Below are 17,185 nucleotides of genomic sequence, written 5' to 3'. Positions count from 1 at the left end.
GAAAAGAGAGAATCTTAAGCAGATTCTGCTCTGAGCGCACGGCTCAACAGGAGCCTTGATCTCATGACCCCGAGATCATGACCTGAGCCGAAATCAAGGGTTGGGTGTACAACAGACTGAGTCACCCAGGTACCCCACCACATGGCCATGGATTGTTCTGGTGTGGCTACAACCACCACACTGGCCCACAACACGATGATATTATATTAACTGGATCTCCTAAGAATGAAATAACAAATATCCCAGGGGCCTCAGAAAGGCAGAGAAGATAAACCCCATGGAATTTCAAGGTCTTATTTACAATCTGGTCAAGTAACTAGGGATCCAGAAGTCTAAGGCATGCTGGCATAGTTCCTCCAAAGTGAAAAACCAATGAATTAGCCTTTGGCTGCCCATTGCAAGAAAAGATTCGTATGCTTGAAGGGTGTCTCTAGATTTTGGAGATAGTTTTGTCCTGCTGTTCTGGTTAACCCAGCAGTTCTGAGTGAAGCATTGAGTAAGAAACAATTTGCAAGGCTCGAGCTGTAGCGTAAATTGTTGTCTCGTCACAAAAAAGCACGGCTTCTGAATGTATTTATGTCCTCTGTAAGTCCCACTGCGGGGAGGGGGGGGAGGCAGCCACGTGGATTATCAGGAGGAAAGCTGACCTGCCCTGAAAGTCCTGGCCATTCACTTTGCCCAGGCAACCTGGTGCTTGTTCAGGGGCTTCCATGTGAAAGTGGTCACGGAGATCGCTGTGCATTGTGGTCAGGAATGGACGCTGTGCATTGGTTTGAAAATAGGGACTTCTCATCACTAAAGATGAGTTAGCTGCTGCCTACCTAAGTCCCCAGGCTGCCAATGGCAGAGGCCAAACCTGAGTCCCCTTTTTTTTTTTTAAAGATTTTATTTATTTACAGACAGAGATCACAGGTAGGCAGAGAGGCAGGCAGAGGGGTTGGAGGGGGGAAGCAGGCTCCCTGCTGAGCAGAGAGCCTGCTTTGGGGCTGGATCCCAGGACCCTGGAATCAAAACCTGTGCCGAAGGCAGGGGCTTTAACTCACTAAGCCACCCAGACGCCCCAACTCTGAGCCCTTTAATGGCCCCTTTCCCTACGTGGGCTTCCTAGTCACCTGGCAAAGATTCCATTGGACCCCTTTCTACATGGAGGGAGCAGTGATCTGTCTCGATGCATATTCCAGACGCAAATTTGCCTTGCCTGCCTGAAACGCTTCTATGGACCTCCAGAAAGCTTTCTGCACCACTGGGATGCCCTGCCATCACAGAAAAAAAAACGGAGGGACTCATCTGATGGTGGTGACGGTGTGGCAATAAGCCCAGATCCACAGAACATGCTGGTCTTGCCACATATCCCATCACCAGAACAGACTTGATAGAATGCTTGGTAGCTCTCTGATGACTCATCTACATTCAGCGGAGAGGAAATCCCCAGGGCTTAGGGACCTGTCCTACAGGATGCACCGTGCCTTGAGCCAGTAGAGAGTAAAGAGTAGCCAATAAAGAGATGACCATTGAGCACTGAGATCCTGTGAAAAGAAGGTTGGGTGCCCCAGGGGACTGGAAGGCGAGAGGAGAGAAGGTGGGCTAATTACCCCCCCCCGAGAGACCCCTCCCTGCCACATGGCCATGATCATGTTCTTAGACCTTATCTGCTCTCTAGTGACCTCCTCTTTAGCTATCTGCCTTGCTCCTTTCAGTAACTGCCCCCTCTCCTATCCCTTCAGGCCCATGGGAGAGAAAGGCTTCCCCATCTACTGATTTCATTTAATCTTGCCCTCATGTGAGTAAAGCATCCTTCAATAAACTCGTGTCCATCTGATTTCTGTCTGGACCCTGACCACTGTATGTAGGAGGTTAAGACCACCACGGTAGAGTACAGAACAGCTCCCTTACCCCCAAAGACCTTTGTGCTCCATCCCCCAGAGTCACACCCTCCTCTGCCCCTAGTCTCGGCAATTACTGATCTCTCTTCCATTCCTATTGTTTTGCCTTTTCCAGAATGTCACATAGATGGAAGAGATCCTAGACGTGTGGGTTAAAGAGGTTTGGACAATAATTGAAAACATACCACTGGGTATTGGTTCTATGCTTAATGTAATTTGGGCTAAATGGCTTACTGTTTCTGCTTGTAGAGCTTCTGTTGGGCACTCCCAGGGTGAGTGGGAAAATTCTCACCGGGAGATGTTTCTGAGCGAGAACGTGTTCACATGATGAATAAGAAAGTATCTCGGCAAATACACAAGTCAGAGCAAGTCACTGTCTTTATTCCTTCCCCTCAGCTCTCCCTCAAACCCCACTCTTCGTATTTAAACACTGATTTTATTTTTAACAGATGTACTTTATATAAAAGCCTAGGCAACATCGAAAAGCACAGCACGTTAGCAATAAAGGTCAAGTTAGTTGTTCAATTAAAGTCTACCATTACATTAAAATAAAAATATATATGGAAAAAGGCTTTTTAAAGTCTCTAGACTATGACTGCAGTCAAGATTTTATGCTTTGTTACCAAGATGTTAGGGTTTTTAATTTAGGCCCTAGATCTTGAGTATTTTGTTCTAAAACACAACAAACTCAACAAGATGCCTTTTTTTTCTCCCTATACTATCCATTTTCGAGTTGGATAGGAGGAATAATTTCTCCAGCCATTTTATTATGAAGGTTTAGATTTTATTTTACTTGCTTGTTTTATTCTTTCCTATGTTGTCTGAGATTTTTTTTTAAAGGATGTATTTTTAACTTTTATTTCTCAAATTAAGAAGAACTAAAATGAACTTTTTTCTTTCCGTGTAGACTTTTATGAGTTTTTTTAAAATTTTTTCAATTTATTTATTTTCAGAAAAACAGTATTCATTATTTTTTCACCACACCCAGTGCTCCATGCAATCTGTGCCCTCTATAATACCCACCACCTGGTACCCCAACCTCGCACCCCCCCGCCACTTCAAACCCCTCAGATTGTTTTTCAGAGTCCATAGTCTCTCGTGATTCACCTCCCCTTCCAATTTCCCCCAACTCCCTTCTCCTCTCTAACACCCCTTGTCCTCCATGATATTTGTTATGCTCCACAAATAAGTGAAACCATATGATAATTGACTCTCTCTGCTTGACTTATTTTACTCAGCATAATCTCTTCCAGTCCTGTCCATGTTGCTACAAAAGTTTTAACCCACATACAGATTCACATCACCACTGCCCCACACAAGACGCAGAACAGCTCCATCACCCCACCGCCTTCCCAGCGCTGCCCCTCCAGAGTCGGACCTCCCCCCGCCGACCCCAGTCCTAGAGACCAATGACCTCCTCTTTGATCCTACTGTTTTGTCTCCTCCTGAATGTCCTAGAGACAGACTCCTAGAGCAGCAGCCTTTGAGACTGGTTCTTCCGAATGTCGCTGGCATTCAGTGCCATTCGCGTCGGAAGCTCATCCCTTCCTATCGCTGAGAGATATGCCATCGTGCTGATGGCCCAGTTTGCTTGTCCAATCGCCTGCTGAAGGACACTTGGAGCCGTTCCCATTTGGGTGAATTATGACCAGAGCTACTATGAACATTCATGTACAGATTTTTTTAGTGAACTTTTGGTATTTTTTCAATACAAAAGTCATACAGAATTAGCCCAGCACAATCACAGACCCATGAAGCTGCGAGGGCAGATCCAGGGGCGCTCAGGCTGCTCACTTCTGGCAACAACAGGTGTGCCCTTGTCCCCACACTGTCCCTCCCAGCAGTCTGCATTGTTCTGCCTCCTCGGTGGCTGGAGAGGAGAGCAAGCCAGGGAGGAAACAGCCCTGCCACTCGCTGCCACTGGGGGTGACACCAGTCCCACCTCTGACGCCTGTTTCATGGGGCCAGTGCTTTCCTCATAGAAACCAGCAGGTTCTCTCTTCTTAGGAGGTGACATAATGAGTGGTAAGTCCCCAACCATCACCCTCTAAGGTCAAGAAATCACCATGACAGTGCTGGGAACCCGGTGTTCTCTCTGAAGATGAGACGGCAAACAACACAGCAGGTGGATGGGCCAGTGTAGACCACACTGTACAGAAATGTCCGCACAGGAGAGTCATCTAGAGTGATGGAACAGACTGGAAGGACACATTAAACCAAACTATGGAGAGAATTGAATGTATGACAAAGCAGACATTAGAAACAAGGGGGAAAGAATAATACGTGGTGGTGGTAAAACAGATTATCTATTTGGGAAAAGAATGTGAATTTGGATGCCCACCTTATGTCAGGATGAATTAAAGTGTTTTGTTTTCAAAGACTAAGAAAAACAAGCAGAGTAGAAAAGCGTATTTATATCAAGCCTGGGCAGGAATGATGAATTTATAGATTACGCAACAGAAGACATTCCAAAAGAAGATTAATGTATTTGATTATATTAAAACATAAACTTCAGAACAATGAGGTGTCACATGAACGAAGGGGAAGCAGCAGGCTGGGAAGAATGGCAGCCCGAAGCTGCCCTGCTTATGACAGAAAAGGGTTCTCTCTTAATAATTAATTAATTACAAAAAGTTATTAAACAGAAAGGTGATAAAACTGACTTCAAATGCCGGCAGCGGAGGCATTCCCCAGTCAGGACCCAAGGAGGATCCCCATCAGGGGAGATGCGATCAGCGCGCGGCCTCACAGAATGGTCCAGGCCCAGCATTGCTCCAAGAAATATAAATTAAGACAATAACGAGGCACCATTTTATACCTCTTAAGCTATCAATATTTTAAAACAATGTTAATATTCAATGCCACAAGGCATATGAAACTAGAACACTCATACGACGTTGACGGGGATATAAATCACTATTATTTTTTCAGATTGGGCGATCCTTATAAAAATGCACACAAGTACTTGCACTCCGGCCTTGAATTGGACACAAAGCCTGTCCCTGACCCCTTGGCGGCGGCCATGACCCCAGTCCCCTCCCGAGGCCTTGCCCGCCCTCTACCCCACCTCTGGCTCCCTCTTGCCTCCGGCTTCTGTCAGGCCCTGGACCATGACATGGTGGGGTTGCCTGTCCTGGGGCTTTCCCCCTGGTGTCTCAGGTCTCTGCTTAAAGCTCATTTGCAGAGAAGCTTCCTGAGGTCCTCCCCAACACTCTCACGATGGCCCCATCACACTGCACACCTCCCTTCAGCCCGGTGTGTCTGTGGACTGTCACCTCACCGGCTAGCAGGTAGTACCCTCTGAGCACAGGGCCCATGTCTTCCTCTCCAATGAGTCCCTAGCGCCTAGCACAGCACCTGGCACATAGTGAAGGCTCCAGAACTATCCATGGACTGGCTAAACAAATAAATGAAAGAACATGTGCAAATCTAAAGAAACCAAAGACTCAAGAGTAACTTGGTTAGAAACATTCTGGTCTATAGAACTGAAGAGCCCAGATGGGCGGTCATGACCCCATCCACCAGCCCCAGTGGAATGCTGCTTGCTTCCTCTGGATGGCATCTCTTCCCCCAGCCACCCGCGTGGGAGACTCTTCTACATCTCTCGAAGTTTCCATTCAGCTCTGTTTGCTCTCTGGAGACTTTTCTAACTTCCCAGCCAGCAGGAACACATTAAGGTAAGATTTCTGGCAACATAGTGGCTCTCTCCCCAACTTCCTCATATAATCACAGAAATATATCAACCAATACATCAACTATATCAACACTTACTGGAATAAATATATCAACAAAATGATCTTAAACATACAGTACAAATTGAAACCAAGAAAGGGAAATCCACAGGTACCAGAAGCCTGGGGCAGAGAGAATGTGAGTTATTCCCACAAGAGCCCAGGGAGGGTGTCAGACCTGGACGGAGCAGCCTGTGCTAAAGGCAGCCCTGGGACCTCCCACAGACACTAAGAGGCTGGGGTTTAATGCCAATTCAGGGCTCAGAGACCTGAGCCTGCTAGACTGGGAGATCTGGCACAGTTGAGAGTTTAGGAACCAAAACAGATTCTAGGAAAACAGAAAGGAACCCAGACAGATAAAGACATGGAAAATGCAAGGAAGTCTAAGAGACAGGGAAAGTGGAAAAACGAAGTTCAACAAATATTTAATAAGACTTCCAGAAGAAAAGGCCAGTGAGAGTGGAGTAGAGACAATACCCAAAGAGTAGCAGCAGGGAATGTTCTAGAATTCATGAAAGATACTAATCCTCACCATGAGGCAGCATGTGTCTGGGGAGGTTAAATAAACAGACATCTCTAGCAAGACACATTGGAGGAAAACTGGAAAGTAACAAAAATAAAGAGAAAAATCTTGAAGGCAACCAGAAAAAGAAAAAACAGATCATCCAGAAAGTACTGGCAATTAGACAGCAGACTCACAACAGCAACAGCAGAGGCCAGAAGACTGTAAAGAGTGTCTTTCAGAAGACAGCTCTCAGATAAGAACTGTATTCCCTGTGTAATCTCCATTAAAGAGTGAGTGGAAAATAGATATTTTTGAAAACAAAGACTAACCGCCCCCACCCTCCGCCCACTCACAGCACCTCACTTAAAGGATTATTACGGAACACACTTCAGGAAATTGAATTCTGAATGAGGGGTGAGACTGAAGAAGTAGTGGTGAGCCAACAAAGTGGTAAATCTGGGAAAACCTACAAACAAACACAGATTGCAAGAAAAAAACAAAAAAACCCCACAACAACACACCCAATAATGAAGACTAATTCAGGTCCTACCAAAACAAAGCCAGATTGAAACACTAGCAGATAGGAACATATCCATTGAAGCCGCTTGTTTTATTCAGGACAGTAGAAATATTGTGAACTTTTGGCTTTATCGGTTCAGAACATGTGTTAAAAATTTAAGGGTAACTTCTTCTATAAGAATAGAAATAAATTATTTAAGTCTCAAGACAGTGGAGGGGAAAGCGCATGATAAGGAAAACTTAGAACCAAACACAATGGAGGAGGGAAAAAGGAAAAGAACCAAGAAAAATCAGAGAGATAACCATAGAGCAGTAGAAGGAAAAAACCCAAACACACCCATAACAAGACACAGGAACATGCTACACTTGACTGCTGAAAAGGCAAAGATGTTCATTTGGAATTTTTTAAACACAGATATGCTGTTTTACAAGAAGCATACTACGTAGTAGTAACGGTGACAATTAAATAGTTGAGAAAAGACACACTGGACAAACACCGATCCAGAGAAAACTGTTACGGGTATTTCAGTATCCAAGAAGAAAGCCACAGAAGCGAGAGGGACAGAAAGGTAACACCATAATTATAAAGGGAAGAGTTGACAGGAAGACAGGAAAAGTCTTAACTTGCAGATATGTGCACCAGAAGACAAACCTGATTCATAATTCAAGATATCCATACTTGGTATTCACCGCACTGTTGTCCCTTGTGTCCAGTTCTACTGGGAATCATGGGTGAACTCAACAGAGGGCACAACTCAGATATCCCTAGGTCTCTGGTGAGAACACGTTGTCACAATGGCACAACCGCGGCTGCCCTTAGTGTCCTAATACATATGTTACTCTGCACGCCCATTGTGGTCTTCATAGCTACCATCGTTCTGGTGGTCCCTGCTGCTGTGGGACTCTTTGTAATTTGTTTCTAGGTTCTTAGCACTTTCCATAATGTCTGGTAGAGAAAGGGACTCAATATGCATCTATTTCTTTTTTTTTTTTTTAAGATTTTATTTATTTATTTGACAGACAGAGATCCCAAGTAGGCAGAAAGGAAGGCAGAGAGAGAGGGGGAAGCAGGCTCCCTAATGAGCAGAGAGTCCGACGCAGGGCTCAATCCCAGGACCCTGGGATCATGACCTGAGCTGAAGGTAGAGGCTTTAAGCCACTGAGCCACCCAGGCGCCCCAATATACATCTATTTTAATTATCATTTTGTGGGTGCCTGGTGGCTCTGTTGGTTGAGCGCCAGACTCTTGGTTTCGACTCAGGTCATGATCTCAGGATTTTGGGATGGAATCCCACATCAGGCTCTGTGTTCAGTGTGGAATCTCTCTCTTTAATAAATAAATAAAATCGGGGCACCTCGGTGGCTCAGTGGGTTAAAGCCTCTACCTTCGGCTCAGGTCATGATCCCAGGGTCCTGGGATCAAGCCCCACATTATGCTCTCTGCTCAGCAGGGAGCCTACTTCCCCCTCTCTCTCTGCCTGCCTCTTCACCTACTTGGGATCTCTGTCTGTCAAATAAATAAATAAAATCTTTAAAAATAAATAAAGGAATAAAATCTTAAAATAACTTTGAAGATGATGAAGCCAGCATCATGCCTGTCTGTCATATGCATCCCTATTTGAAAAGCACAACGTAAAACTGTAGATGTACTTTAATTACAAATACATACAACTTACATATGTATGTAGATACAGGTGAAGGGAGTGTGGAAACATGAAAGCAGTAAATTTGTTACATAAGGTGGATTATGACTTTTTGGGTTTTATTTTTATTATTGTTTTTAAATTATTACTTGTATAATTTTGAAAATGAAATAAAGAGAAATGACTCTATGACTTTTGGTCATCCAACGAAGTATTTCCTAAAAATTGTCACCATGTTGGGATAGAACAACAGAACTGTTTTCTGAGCCATGGAAATACTCACTCCTAGGGCCACATCTTGCCTTTTACTCTAGAAGCCACGGTGGCAGCACACAGTGATCCTCTCTGGATGTACGGAGGGTCAAGAAGGAAAGAGGAGTCTGTGGGGAAGGGATCCAGTTGGCCTTGCTTAATACTAGTTTTCCTGGGGCACCTGGATAGGTCCATCAGTTAAGCATCCGACTCTTGATTTCAGTTCAGGTCATGATCTCAGGGTTGTGAGCCCTGTGTCAGGTTCCACGCTTGAAGCCTGCTTGAGATTCTCTCTCTGCCCCTCCTCCGGCTCAGGTGCTCTCTCTCTCTCTTAAAAAAAAAATACTATTTTCCCCCTCTTCTCTCTTGCCTCTCCTTTCTAGGTAACTAAGGTGTCCAGCAATTATCCAGAGCCTCACAAGACAATCTTTCCAGTAGCCTCTACCCTACTTCCCCTGAGACAGGGTGCTCTGAGCTACCCAGACAGAGCACCGGGTAAATTAAAGACGGTATTCCTTATGCAGAGTCTGGTCTATGTGCACCATTTCTAAAGGAAACAGTGATATTTGGAGAAATGGCTGATTCCAGGTCGGGGGCAAGCAATGTACCAGAAGAGCGGGAGCATGTCAGAAACCAAGAGAGCTATCGGCGACCGCCAGGGTCGCACCGACAGCACCCAGCAGCCAGCATGAAAGGCAAGATGGTCCAGACTGAAGGTCAGTGAGAACAGGGATGGCCTGAAACACATCAGATATGTGGGCACTTGTGAATTATGATCATTTTTGTATGAAAAATTGCTCATTGCTCACTTGGGAACTAATTCATTATCTTGGAAGGTGGTAAGCGAAGGAAAGAGCTAAGGACATCCTGCCTTTCTTACACAAAGTGTGTCTCGTTGTTACCAAGCAGCTGAAGAAGGGAAGCTTTCATTACAGGAGGACTCCAACCAATAAGAGAAGAAATGACAGACGGGCGATACCCACACTTTATAATCCCCGGTGAGTGCGCGGTTGTGGGAAGGACCAACCATGGCTGCTAACACCACACAGAGAGACAGCCAGTCCACACGTGCCTGCCACCCCCTAGGAAGTATTCTTGCCAGAACACCTGAACACACATCTGAATAACAATCCATTTAGGGGCAGGGGGGTTGGGAGAGGGAGAAGGGAGGACATGTCAAATGTCACTGCAGATCAGTCAGACGTCGGGTGGAAGAAATACCATGTAATAAACACATCATAACACATACATCACAAGGGAACAAAATTAACAAAGGCAGTGAGACCCTACAGACTAAAAACAGAATTGTGGGAAATCAATCAACTGCAATGCACAGACCTTATTTGGATCCTGACTCAAGTTGTAAAGGAAAATCTATGATCGGTTAGATTTGAAACCTGGCTGGATGTTTAACAATATTATTGATAATTCTATTAAGTGCAAAACCAGTATTTCTACCATGTTTTTTAAAAGCGCTCTTATCTTTGAGAAACACATAGTGAGATCTTTGCAGTAAAATATGGTATCTGGTATTTGTTTCAAAAACATCTGGGATTGGGGCGCCTGGGTGACACAGTCAGGTAAGTGACTGCTTTCAGCTCAGGTCATGATCTCAGGGTCCTGGGATGGAGCCCTGCCTGGGGCTCCCTGCTCTGTGGGAGTCTGCTTCTCCCTCTCCCTCCACCGCTCCCCCTGCTTGGGCTCTCGCTCGTTCTCTTTCTCTCTGTGTCAAATGAATAAATAAAAACTTTTAAAAAATGCCTGGGGTTAATGGAAAACGGAGCAGGAAGAGAAAAGAAACGATGGACCACGAGCTGAATACCGAAGCTGGGTAGTGGGTACGTGACTGGATTCCTTACAGTATTCTCTTTACTTTTGCATGTGTTTGAAATTTTCAAGAAAAAAAAAGTCCAAGACATTAATAAAAAATAAATGAAGCTGCTCCTTATTCTCACGGTTGACATTTGAGGGTGGGAAAATTGTCAAGGAAACAATGGGACTCTTACCTTTTCATTAACTGGATAAAAATTCTCCTTGGTAATCGGTACACAAAGGTGTCGAGAACAATCTTTAGGTAATTCAAAGATACATATCCACTTTTGGAGGGGTCCCCAGCACTCAGGGCCTTTTCAACCTTTTCATAAGCCTTGGGAAGCTGTAGGGAACGAAAATTTGAGTGTTGCATTCGTAGAAATCCACTTCACAGAGCTGTTCACCCAGTGTATTTTTACCAAAATCTCGTCACATTTCCCCCTCCAAAAACTGATCAAAAAGATAACGATGGCACGTTCTGAACTTCAAATGTTTAATTGATGAACTCACTGCAGAAGAGTATCCCCAGCCCCAGCGACTCAACTGACAAGGCAGACAAGTTTCTCAGGGAAAAACAGCCATATAATAGCTTCACCTCAAATTTCAGAGCTAAAAATATTCAGTGGATCTGCCAGTTTGATACATCTTTCTTAATATACTTTCAAGCCATTCCTACTGTGAGCCCACGCTATGCTCCTCCTGATTAAGTTGGGTCAATCAAACAAAAAAGCTGGCAACATTTTATTAAAAGCAGAAGTAGCTTTTAGACTAAGGAAAATCATTAATATAAAGATTGCGTAAACAGAGTACACATTGTACATTTCTTTAATTATTTTTTCTTTTTTAAACGGGAATCACAAACAATCAGGGTGAATGAGCCTCGCTTATGGGACTTCTAAAATTCAGCAAAGTAGGTTAACCACTGATTTTTATAGGACTCATAAAAATACTATGAAGATTGGTTTTATTTCCAAAGGTTTCCCGCTGTTTGTTATTGAGTAATAACAGTACTCTCCGATATTTCCAACCCTCTCCACTTGGTCTGAATTGTTGCCCCCATCCCCTCTAACTGCAATGAGAAACAAAATAACCACCAACCTAGTACATAAGGTGACTTAAAAAAAAATTATGACAAACCAGAAGAGACTCTTAATCTCACAAAACAAACCGAGGGTTGCTGGGGGGAGCGGAGGTAGGGAGACAGCAGTGGGGTGACGGACACTGGGGGGGCACGTGCTATGGGGACTGCTGTGAAGTGTGTAAGCCTGACGATTCACAGACCTGTACCCCTGGGGCAAATAATACATTATACATTAACAAAAATAATTGTAAAAATATTTTCTATGCTGGAACATAGAAATACATGCACAAGAGTCTCCACCCACCAAAGGAGTAAGAAGCAATTCACTGAAATTTCCATAGGGTACACGAGAATGTTGGAAATCTAGTGGGAAGACCTTTAAAAATATTTAGAGAATTGCAGGGCCTAAATTTCTTAGGAAGTTGCACAAAACTAACCCAAAATGTGGCTGAATTTGCCCCTATCTCTTTCAGGGCGATGGGTTCACAGAGAGAAGGCAGAGCCAGACGTGGAGTACCGTCTCAGTGTATTCACTGAATTAATGAAATTGCTTTTACTATCTTGATGACATTGGTTTCCATTGACGTTTTTTCTGGGACAATGTTTCTGACATAATCAAGAGCTTTTAGGAAAAGAGCAGGGAGTGAAACAGACACAGTGTCTTGGTGGCATGTATAAACCTCTCAGGGATTTTCATTGTGACTGTTTATAATGAAACAAAAGGGAAAAATGCAAGGAATTCAGCAAAGTAAAAAGAAGGACGTAAAGATATCTGGGAGTCTCTCCATCCAGTTTTTTTCTGTAGTGTTGCAAAAGCTCCCATAATGATCATATAAACCTATAACTTTACAAAAAATGTGATCATGGCTATACGTTTAGATGGGACAGGGGCTTTTTTCATTCAACAGTATCTCATGATATTTTTTCCTGTAAGAACTTATGTTAACCATCACGCTTTAAATGATGTGTAGCATGCCATCATGTTACTGACGGACCAGCAAAAGGTACGCTCCTTCTGTTTGTACATGTAATGTGTATAAACATTCCCTTGATCCGCTATCTAAATGAGGTCTTTTCCCGTATTTATCACATTTATGAATGTGTTGAATACCCTCTCCCTGATGTGAGTTTGTGCAATCTCCACGAGAGCATATTGTGTCTGTTTTGTTCACTAATAATGACCTAGAATGAAGCAGAATTTGGCACACTGAGGACACTCAATAAACAGTAGTTTAAAACGAATACATTTTTACCAAAAACATTCTAAAGAAAGGCTACAAAATGTATAAAGCTATGAGACATAAAAATTAAAATCATAGCTGAGATGACATTCTATCTGCATCAGACAAAGTAAAATTTAAAAGTCTAACAATAATTGGGGTGCTGGGCCAGCTCCACGGGTTGGGCCTCCGACTCTTGGTTTCAGCTCAGGACGTGGTCTCGAGGTTGTGGGTTGGAGCCTCGTAACAGGCTCGGGGCTTAGTGTGGATTCTGCTTTTTCCTCTCTCGGTGTTCCTCCCCTGACTTGTGCTCGCTGTCTCTCTCTCTCTCTAATAAATACATAAGATCTTTAAAGAAAAAAAATCTAGCGATATCCGGTGTTGGTGAGTAGATAGAATGACGGGACTTCTTTCTCATATGCTGTGGTTGGGTGCACAAACTGTTATTTTGAAAGGCAATTTGATACTGCCAATAAAGCTGAGAAGTGTGTCTGCTACAAACTGGCATGTAATTCCACTCCTAGGCGTAATTCCTGGAGAGACCTTTGCACAGGTGCACCAAAAGATACGGATGCAACCCCTTCCAGGGGCGCCATTTGGATTAGCACAAAACAGGGAGCAATCTCCATGCATCCATAAGAGAACGTGTAATTTGTGTGTATATAGACAATGGAAAACCACAGGAAGAAAGAAAAGAAAGATCAGATAAAAAAACAAAGAGCTCAGTCTGTAAGGAAACATACTACAAATAAATATAAACACATCATCTACAAAGGTTTCATGCCATAAAAAGAAACTAAGAATAGGAATTCATTACAAGAAACAGCAAGCGTAAGAGACAAGGCTGAAATTCAAATGAATAATAAAGAAATGGCTCAAAAGACTGTCACTGAGGGGCGCCTGGGTGGCTCAGTGGGTTAAGCCGCTGCCTTCGGCTCGGGTCGTGATCTCAGGGTCCTGGGATCAAGTCCCGCATCGGGCTCTCTGCTCAGCAGGGAGCCTGCTTCCGTCTCTCTCTCTCTGCCTGCCTCTCCAACTACTTGTGATTTCTCTCTGTCAAATAAATAAATAAAATCTTTAAAAAAAAAAAAAAAAGACTGTCACTGAAGGCAGAGGAAAAAGACAAAAGCACTGGGTCAAGTTGGGGGCAGGTGGCAGCCGTCAAGGGTAGACCAAGATGGCCGGTGGGAGGACAGCCGGGAACATCACGGAGGGAACGGAAGATGCAGGGAGCGCAGAGGGAAGGTGGGAAGGAGGCAAGGATGGAAGGTGGGGGAAGACTTTAGCGACACAGAAAAAGTTTTCTGCAAATGAAGGGAGGACTGAATCTGTCCATCAAAAAGAACACCTTGTGATCCAGAAAACTTTGACAAAACGCTTAAGGTCAGTACAGCTCAGTTTCGCTTTTTAATTTCAAGGAGCCAAAACAACAACAACAACAACAACAACAAAAACCACCCCTAAACCCAAACCCAAAACTTTAGGCATCACCTTGTAGGTGATTTAGGGAATCACCTACAAGGGGAAAAAATATCTGCTGCCCCCAGGCTGCTTCTCCAGAGCACCCAGTGCCAGAAGACAATGGAATGATGCTTACAACACTCTGAGGGAGAGAAAGGAAGATAGAAGAATTATATCCAGCCACGTTGTTCTAGTAGGAAAGTCTCAAATATGAAAAAACAGAGGGAATAAAGTACCCATGAGCCTTTCTTAAGGAAATTACTTGACAGTGAAATCCAGCCAGCCCCAAAATAAATCAAAATAATGAACTCTGAAAGGGATTAACTATGGTAAGCACTGGAGTGTAGTGATGTGCACTGAACCCACGCAAATACGAAACGAAGACAAGACAACTAGGGGAATTATAGGAACAGAATGGAGTGTTAATATCATTGTAAGCCCTGACTAAGAACAAAACAGAAACAACGAAACTTGTGAGGTGGGGAGTAGAGAGGGCCACAGGAAGTGAGAGCCCGCCCCGCGCTGCCTATAATCGAAAGATCCTTCACAAACACCATCATTTCTGCAATTCTTAATGGCTTTCTTAATCTCTTTTCTTGTCTTGAAGTCCCTTTTAGGACCTAATATATCTTGTGGTAAAGAAATATTTACCAAAGTGCACATGTATCTTCAGCTTCACTTGAAGCCAGACTTGACAAGAACTTGGACTTAAACTTGGCCCCAGGCCCAACGGGCAGGGTAACTTTGATCTGGTCATTAAACCTCTCCATGCCTCAGTTTCCTCAAGTTGAAGCCAGGATGGTAAGAGTGCCTTCACGGAGCTGCTGGAAGGCTGAGGAGGGGAATACCCAACAAGGCCTGGCACACGGGAGGCCCCACAGAAGGGTTCATTACGCTGGGGCCATGTCTCCTTTACCTCTGGTAAATTCAAAGACATTTAAATTAAATATGTCTTATTTGTAAAAAGGAGCATGATTCTCTTCTTATAAAATTATTTCTATCCATGTATCCACCCACCCAGCCACCGAGGCAGCCGTCCTTCTATATATACGAATAAAGACAGACCTAGAATTATGTTCGCCAAATGTTGCCTTTGATTATTTCTGGGTGGTGGATTTTGAATAATTTATACTTTCTTCTTTGTACTTTTCAGAATTGCTTACTTTTTTGGTAGTGCTAATGCATTTTGTAATGGTTCTGTTTTTATGAAAACAATAAATTTATTAACAACAATAACAGAAAACAAGTTTTACTAATTTACCAACACAATATTACATACACTCACTTCTCCAACACCTTAATCAACACTGGTTTTTGTTCATTTTTTTCCTCATTGACATTTTTCTCCAGAAAATTCTATATTCATTGTTAAAAGTTCTACGTACCTTTGGAATATTTATGATTTTTCTCTTTTTTATGTGGCACATATTTTGTCAAGTTTCCCATTTGCTTACACAAAGTTTTGCTGTGCAAAAGCTTTTCAATTTTAATATAATCAGATGTATCAGTCTTTTTCTTTATGGTTTTTGGGCTTTATATCACTCTTAAAAGGAAGTCTCAATTTCAAGATTAAAAAATTTTCACACACATTTTTAAATCTAATAGTGGATACATATAGAATTTGCTTTGGTGTGAAGAATGGAAGGTTACAAACGTTTCCCCGAAATGGCTGCCTCGTGAATTATCCGAATTACTGGGTGAGCCACTCCCCAGATCCACCACACTGTCTGGGAAGGCCTGATATCATATGCTAAACTCACACATAGAGACCAATCCATTACCTACTAGTAGTCGGTAAGACAGTGCCATAGTGTCTTAAATATTATACCTTTATAATTTTTAAAAGCTTTATTTTTAAGTAATCTCCATACTCAGTGTGGGGCTCAAACTTATAACTCTGAGATCAAGAGATGAGTACTCTACCTACTGAACCAGCCAGGCACCCCTATAAATTATTTTTTATGTGGTACTGCAAGTCCTTTCCCATAACTTTTCAAAAGAAAATCTATACATATATATTACATATATGTATATGCATATATACATCTATATATGGGTGTGTGTGTATATTAGATAGATATGCATATATCCAGATAGATATGGATACATCCTTATATCCAGAAATAAGGAGAGCAGATATGAATGCTGAATCTTCCTATCCAAAAAAAGAGCTCTTCATTTATTCAAGTTTTCCTTTATTTTACTCAATAAAGTTGTCCTTAGAGCAGTCTTGACTATTTCTTACCACATTTAGTATGTGAGTAGTACAGAGGAGACGCGTAAGAACCAGACTCTCACCACCTCTACTATTACCAAAGGACTGTCATCAGGACTTGAAGGAGGCCTCAGGGTTGGGGACGTGGAAGGAGGATTGAAGCAAATTTTAGAAATAACGTCAAGACCTAACGGTTTTCCACAGCTGTCAATTTCCTCAGTTCACACTGTAGAGAACCCTGGCATGAGGGAGACACTCTTACCTCTTGGCAAAAGGTCCTCTCAATTTCGTCTAAGGACCGGTTTTTCCAGACATTTTCCGAGGAAGCAGAGCTGTGCAGGCACTCCTCTTTGGAATTCTTGACTGGCTGATTGTTCCATGAGATCTCTATTAAAACAAAAGAGCTTCCTCTTATTCATGTTGCCAAAGGTATGTTTAAATATCCAGGGTTCCCTTTTCATCCTAAGCTGTCCGGTAAAAAGTAGGACCAGAATGGATCAAAAGCATGAGAAGCCATGTAATAAATGGTATTGAAATAATTGGCTGAACAACTTGGAAAAAAATGTGAATCAACCTGCTATCTTGTGCTAGGATAAACCTTAGATAGAGTAAAAAGTACACCAAGTGAAATAATAAAACCATGAAAGCAGTAGAAGAAAATTAAGATGGATATTACATAGCATACAATCTCTGTGCGCAGTCTTTCCAAGGGACACATTATAGCCCCAAATCATTTAAATAATGGATAGGTCTGATGGTACAAATATTTATTTTTTGTTTGGTTAAAAACACACACACACAAATCACAATGAAAGAAAAACAAGTGAGAAAAAGTGTAGGTTAATTACCATGATGCATGAGTA

General features: G+C 42.9%; 1 protein-coding gene across 7 annotated transcripts in view; it reads right to left on the bottom strand.

Moving 5' to 3' along the window:
- Positions 1–17,185, bottom strand: part of EFCAB6 (EF-hand calcium binding domain 6) — a 220,566-nt gene that overhangs the window by 132,831 nt on the left and 70,550 nt on the right. For all 7 annotated transcript variants that reach the window (XM_082738840.1, XM_082738846.1, XM_082738842.1 and 4 more), the window contains 2 exons: positions 16,585–16,709; positions 10,540–10,688 (listed from right to left, as the gene is read on the bottom strand). In XM_082738840.1, coding sequence (XP_082594966.1) covers positions 10,540–10,688; positions 16,585–16,709 — 274 coding nt within the window. The remainder of the gene's footprint in view (positions 1–10,539; positions 10,689–16,584; positions 16,710–17,185) is intronic.

The sequence above is a fragment of the Mustela nivalis genome (genome assembly GCF_964662115.1).
Source record: "Mustela nivalis genome assembly, chromosome: 7".
NCBI lineage: Eukaryota > Metazoa > Chordata > Mammalia > Carnivora > Mustelidae > Mustela > Mustela nivalis.
The sequence above is the reverse complement of the archived record's forward strand: the minus strand, read 5'-3'. Positions and strand labels throughout refer to the sequence as shown.